General features: G+C 34.8%; 1 protein-coding gene across 1 annotated transcript in view; it reads left to right on the top strand.

The window, feature by feature from the left end:
- Positions 1 to 3,263, top strand: part of LOC106876883 (cartilage matrix protein) — a 20,196-nt gene extending 16,933 nt beyond the window's left edge. Inside the window, exons 5-6 of the mRNA XM_014925627.2 lie at positions 900 to 1,484; positions 2,613 to 3,263. Coding sequence (XP_014781113.1) covers positions 900 to 1,484; positions 2,613 to 3,157 — 1,130 coding nt within the window. The 3' untranslated portion in view covers positions 3,158 to 3,263. The remainder of the gene's footprint in view (positions 1 to 899; positions 1,485 to 2,612) is intronic.
- The last annotated feature ends 3,780 nt before the right edge of the window (positions 3,264 to 7,043 follow it).

The raw sequence follows: 7,043 nt of genomic DNA on the forward strand, positions 1-7,043 counted from the left end.
ATATATACATATATATATACGACAGGCTTCTTTCAGTTTCCGTCTACCAAATCCACTCACAAGGCTTTGGTCAGCCTGAGGCTATAGTAGAAGACGCTTGCCCAAGGTGCCACGCAGTGGGACTGAACCTGGAACCATGTGGTTTGTAAGCAAGTTACTTACCACACAGCCACTCGTACCTTTTTCTTTTCTTTTACTTGTCTGAGTCATTTTAAACCATTGTCAAGATCCAGAGTGAATTGCAAAAGATCCTTGACTCACTTATAGAAAATGACTTCCAGGCCAGATTCCAATAGTAGCAGGAATGTGGGACCAGTGTATTGCTATGCAGATTGACTGTTTTGGAGGAGATGATGTTAAAACTTAGGTAAATAAGTAATTTTTTATTAAACATAAGTAGTCCAGGAAACTTTTGATACTACCTCGTATGTATATACACACATATATACACACAAGCACAGGCACGCACGTGTATGTGTGTGTGCGTGTCTGTGTGTCTGTGTGTGTGATTGTGTCCATGTGTCTTCATAGGTGACACCCTTTGTGTTTGAAGTGTATATAATCTATTGTATATGTCATAGTTTTGTAATCATACTGTGCATAAACACATGCAGGCACATACATATGTGTAGCTGTGAAATTGAGTTTCCACAACTTGTGATAAAAGATTTACATTTTCAAGATGTTTATTTCTATGAAACTTTGTTAATGTTATTTAAAGAAAGGTACAAGCTATTGTATCAGTTCTATCAACAGATTCTAAATTGGTAGCAACTCCCTTCTAAAGGCATTGCATTTATGTAACTAAGGTTCTTGAAAGAGGTATGAATGTCACAACCTTTTGTCCTATCTGTTAATGACTTTCTATGTATTTTATCTATTGTGATTTTTACTTCCAGTTTGCAAAGTTCGGCCCACCGATGTCATATTTGCCATAGATTCTTCAAGTAGCATATCAACAGAAGATTTTGCAAAGCAGCGGAAATTTTTGGCTGAGTTTGTAAAATACACTAAACTAGTCATTAGTGACAGCAATGTACATATGGGACTGTATACTTTTGCAGATAAATCTATTCAAAACTTCCGTCTCAATTCTTATAAAACAAAAAAAGATATTTTAGATGCTTTGAATAATCTTGTTCAGATACAAGGAGTCACAAATACTCATCTGGTCTTGCAAGAGATCTTAAGCAATGGTTTTAGTACATCATCTGGTGCTCGTGCTAATGCACACCACGTAGTGGTGTTAATTACAGATGGCCAATCTGTGTTTAGAAAGAAAACAATTGACGCTGGTAAAGCCTTGCATCAAGCTGGAATTGAAGTTTATGCTATTGGTGTGGGTAATGCAACTGATGACACAGAACTGAAAGCAATTGCTTCATCAGGAAGTACCCTCTTTACGGTCCCAGACTACCACACCTTAGATTTAATTGAGGAAGATATAAATAAAATTATCTGCAAAGATGCCAAGAATCAAACTGGTAAGTGTTCACTTTCTCCACACACTATTTCCTCAACTGCCATTTTATTTGATACATTTCTTTCCACTCATAGTTAGATAGGTACAGGACTTGTCAGTACTTCAATGCTACAGAAATATATCATTACCATTACTAGTACAATGGTTTCATAGTTTGACCTCCTTAATGCAAAACATCTTGTTTGTTTTTTCTCTTTTCTGAATTTTTTATATTCTTCTTTCCATGTAAGCAAGAATGGGATGCATTTTGTTAGAGAACTGTTTTTGCACCTAAACTGTTTCCTGCAACTAACAATTCAGTAATGAAGTAAAAGTAGAATGATGTTCATGGCTACTTGTAGCAATATGCCCATGTGGTCATTGGTCTAGCATCTTATACTTCACACTGTGACTAGAGAAATAGTTAAATCACAACCAACAATTCACTACTAACATTATTCAATATTTGCTTATCATAAATCTTTAACTACCAAGAGTAGAGAAATGATAAAAACAAAATAGTGTAATAGAGTAAATGCCTTTTGATCAAAAATACATCTTATGCCAGAAAAATCACCTTGTGCCTATAATTTATAGTATATTAACAGAAATATTTTTGTCCCTCTGAATTCCAAATCCAAGTCAACTAAGGTTGATTTGCCATGGATTCTTCTGAATTTGATATAATAAATACCAATAGTACAGTGATTAATTCAACCATCCACACATCTTTTCTCATGGAAAATACCTTGTACCTAGTCAAAAAATGATTCTTTCCTATACATAACTCTTTAGTTACCAGACCATATCATATGGCCTCTGGCTTAGTAATGCTAAACAATCTGTTTTAAAGTGTCTATATTTATACAAAACCTTTCCATCATAATTTTTCTATCAGAACTTTATATTCCAAAGACCTGCCTAATAATGACAAAACTAATTTTTCTTGATTATTTTCAAAATTAATTAAAGCACAGTTCATTTCATTAGAAAATGGATCATAATAGGTTAATGATCCTCTTTTAATGATAAATAAAATATAATAATAAAAACACAATTTTGTTTTTAAATTAGGCTTCGTATTCCTTACAGAAGACAATTGATACAGTTATTTATAAATTTAATACAAAAACAATATTCTTCTTACTAGGGTTATGTGAGAATGGCAGTGCAGATGTGGTCTTCCTGATCGACACTTCAGACAGTACTACTAAGAAAGATTTTTCAGAGGAGATGAATATTGTTTCTGCGTTTGTAAAATCATTGAGTGGACTGGACAAAGTTAAAGTAGCTCTTATAACATTTGCTTCTCACTCTGCCCTACAGTTTTCACTGACTACTCATACTACTAAGTCAAGCCTCTTGGCAGCTCTTCAAAACATGCAGAAGTCTCCTGGTTCTACAAACACTGCAGATGCTTTGAGGTTGGCTAAGGCAACTCTGCAATTAGGATCAAACAAACGTCGAGCAGTTGTCCTCATTACTGATGGAAAGTCAGATGACTCATTTGATTCTCTGCAAGCAGCTAAGGATCTTCGTTCTAGTAACATCAATATATTTGGTTATGGCATTAGTAATTCTGTTATTTCTGAACTGCAAATTATTTCAGGATCCATGTCAAATGTTGTTATTGGTGAAGTCTCAGAGGTGTCTGAGCAACTTGTGTCAAAGGTTCTCAATAGTTCATGCTCTTAGAAACGATTACACAAGCTTCTAAAATATATGCATTTCATAAATAAATTGGTATTTCCAATTGAATATTTGTACTTTTTCTTAAATAAATTACATTGCAAACAAATCATATTCCCTGTTGTTCTGATCTCAACAATAAAATAACGATTTCTTAAATCAGCAAAAGCTGATGTCTTTGGTCATAGATATGCATGAAACAATCAACTGAAGCCATTTCAGTATTTAACTGGTGTAAAATAACATACATGGTCACTCAATCAGCACCCAGATCTAAATAAATTCACACCAAATATCTTTAAAAAAGGATGCATTGGATAATACAGTATGGGCTATACTTCTCAACATCATCGTTTTAACAGTCACTTTTCCATATCTGCATGGGTTGAAGCAGATTTTCTACAGCCAGATGTCCTTCCTGTGGTCAACCTTCACCTGTTTCTAAATAAGGTAATATTTTCTTGACCAGACAGTCACAGAATATTGGAAATGAAGGACACTACTTGCATTGCAGTGACAATCATTTACAACAATCATGAAAAGTGAAGGTAAGGAAACAGTAACACACACACACACAAACACAGACAATAAGCTTCTCTCAGTTTCCATCTACCAAATACATTGACAAGGCTTACCCAAGGTGCCATGTCGTGATATTAAATCTGAAACTATGTGGTTGAGAAGCAAACTACTTACCACGTATGTCTGAAGAAAGATTGGAAGGTCATTGTTGGAAAGATGGGATGGTCAAAGAGGAAGACTTCTCTATGATCATAGGTCTGCCTAAACAAAGACTGGTACTTGCTTTATCAATCCTAGAAGGATGAAAGGTAAAGATTTGGTGGATAGAAACTCAAAGAAGCCTATTGTGCAGATGTGTGTGTGTGTGTGTGTGTGTGTGTTACCTAAACATATACCCTTCAAAGACAATACCATAAGTTCACAGGATGACCCAAACTCTGTGTCATGAACTAACAACATTTTTATGTCACTGCTGCAGAATACAACAGTGGACTATCCTGTTCTGTGCAACAAGGTAAATTGGGTCGTCATCATCTTCAGCATTTAATGACCATTTTCCATGCTGGCATGAATTGGACAGTTTGATATGAGTTGGCAAGCCAAAGGACTATATTAAGCTCTAGTGTCTACTTTGACATGGTTTCTATCACTGGATGCATTTCCTAACACAGAGTGTACTGAGTGCTTTTTATGTTGCACCAGCACGTGAGATCATCAAGTAATTTGCAAGACAAGAGCTTTCAACTGAGGGTCAGTAAATATTTTCATCAAAGACATTCCTCAATACTGGTAACAGGATACAAATATATGACTCCTTAACTGGGGCCCAATCAATGCAGTCATCTGTGTGCTTTTTATATATTTGTTTTCTACACTTCATTTTCCTGATAATTCCAATGAATTATCAACTAATGTCAAATTAAAATAGATTCACTAGAAAGTGGAAATTACAAGACTCTTGAAGAATTAGACACAATCATGGAGAAATTACTACAGAATCCTACTGAAAGTAATGTTAAGTATAGTATATAGCCTGGTAGACAATGATGCAGATGACTGGTGGCATGTGAAAGCAGCACAGGTGATGTACAAGGAAGTCGAAATAGTAAATTTGACTGAGAACATAATGAGATTCTCTGCAGAAGCACATAATGAATTATAGTCAGACTGTTTAGTTAGATTATTGTATGTAGTAGTAGTAGTAGTAGTAGTAATAGTAGTAGTAGTAGTAGTAGTAGCAGCAGCAGTAACAGCAGCAGTAAATTTGTTATTTGGAGGTCAAGCAAGTGAAACCAACATAGTGACCAGTGTTCCAAATACGATACATTTTAGGGGATGGTTACCAATGATAACAACAAAGTAGTCAATGAATAAGCTTCCATGTAGTTATTTCATGTGCTAGAAATAACAGTCAAATTCCTCTCAAATCATACCCTACCATATAAGAAAAAGCACACATAGTAGTCCTAGATAGAGATGAAAAAAATAGAATAGCAATTGTTGGAGCACTCTTGATCATAGCCTAACCTAAGAATAAACAATAAGTGTTTCTACAGATCTGTTGAATCTGAGCTATCCAACAATAACAAAATGTTTCTCTGATCAGAGAAAAAAAAGACTCCATAATGTATGTATGAGGCAGTTAAAGCTATATGACAGTAAAATATAAATACAGAATGGAAAGGATATGAAGCAACTGGAGTGTAAAACACTGATCTTACCCATTGTGCTGCAGCCATGCTAGGGCACCACCTTCAGAGGTTTTAACCAGTTACTTTCACCCATTATTTTAAGTGGTACATATTTTATTGATCTTGTAAAGGAAGAAGGACAATGTCAACTAGATTAAACGGAATACTATGAGGTATTTTTGAGTGACATTCTGATTCTTCAATCCCACACTTATATACATATATCATCATCATGTTACATTTGCTAACTTGGACCAAGATAACCTGTTATTGCGGATTCTTATTTGGAATTATTACCCTTCTAAATGGGGAAGAGGACTATAATTCTCTTGTATGTTTACAAGCTGGATGTATTTCTTTCACTGTGGGACATGTGAATTAATTAAACAGAGTAAAACCCCAAAATTCAAGAATGGGAAGAAATTGAAGATTAATGTAAATACAACTTGCAAAACAAAATATTTCATTTACAGCATCACATGTCCAAATTTCAATAAGAATTACATTATTTGAACAGAATCAAAATTTATAGATTGGGTTAGGGTGCATAAGAAACAAACCAAAGATATATTTGCTAGGAATGCTCCAAGTTGTAAACATCTAGACATTAGTAAAAGTGGAAAATTCAAAACGTGCCCCTTTTTCAAAATAAAAGAAGAAAATTACTGAATTTTAAAAGGTGAAAGAATAATTGATAAAACATCTAAATCCGAAATTAAGCAGGAAACCACTACTAAAAACAACTGTATAAGGATTACTTTATAAGACATGTTTGAAAACTACTTACACAAAACTTCCTTCCATAAGGTCTGAGTTAATCTACTTTTTTAAAGATTTATTATTAATAATTTTTAATTAATAATTAATAATAATTTTAATTAATAATTTTATATTAATAATTTTTAATTCAAGAAATCAGTTTTTCAAATATGTAGATGCATGTGTGTGTGTGTGTGTGTGTGTGTGTATGTGTGTGTGCAGACAAAACACATACATATAGATAACAACCCCCTTTGGTCACAAATGACCATAGAATTGCACCTAGAAAGTTCTTCTTCAAGGCATAAGTCCAGCCAAGGTTGTTTGTGGAAGACCAGCAGTCATCCTTGCATACAAGTGTCCCCACTCCATGACACTGATGTTGTCCGAGTGAAAGACAAAGGCCAATATAGTTTGGCACCAGTGATATCACAATTCATTTCTACAGTTGATTGAACTCTAACATGAAATAAGGTATTTTGCTCGAGAACACAACATTTAGCCTGGTCCAAGAATCAAAATCACAACCTCACGATTGAGCTACATGCCTCCACTTGCATGCGCGCGCGCGCACACACACACACACACATGTATATATACGAGGCAGTACACAAAAATAACCAGAAATGTTCTCTATGAGGCAAGCCCATTGTAGTTTGACCTTCCGCTTCTAGAAGCCACTGATGCAATCTTCAGGCATCAGTCTGCTGACCAGTAGTGTTAAATAGGGTCATACTGCCACATGGTGTGTATTTGGTTTACGATGCTTCTCATTGTTTATCAATTTTGGTAATGGCTGAAACAAAGGAACAGTATGAACGCAAGAATGAACGAAATAACGAACGATCTAAAGAACGAACGAACGACGAACGAATAAACAAACGAAATAACGATTGAATGAATGAACAAAAGAACGAACG

The sequence above is a fragment of the Octopus bimaculoides genome, chromosome 6 (assembly GCF_001194135.2).
Source record: "Octopus bimaculoides isolate UCB-OBI-ISO-001 chromosome 6, ASM119413v2, whole genome shotgun sequence".
Lineage (NCBI taxonomy): Eukaryota > Metazoa > Mollusca > Cephalopoda > Octopoda > Octopodidae > Octopus > Octopus bimaculoides.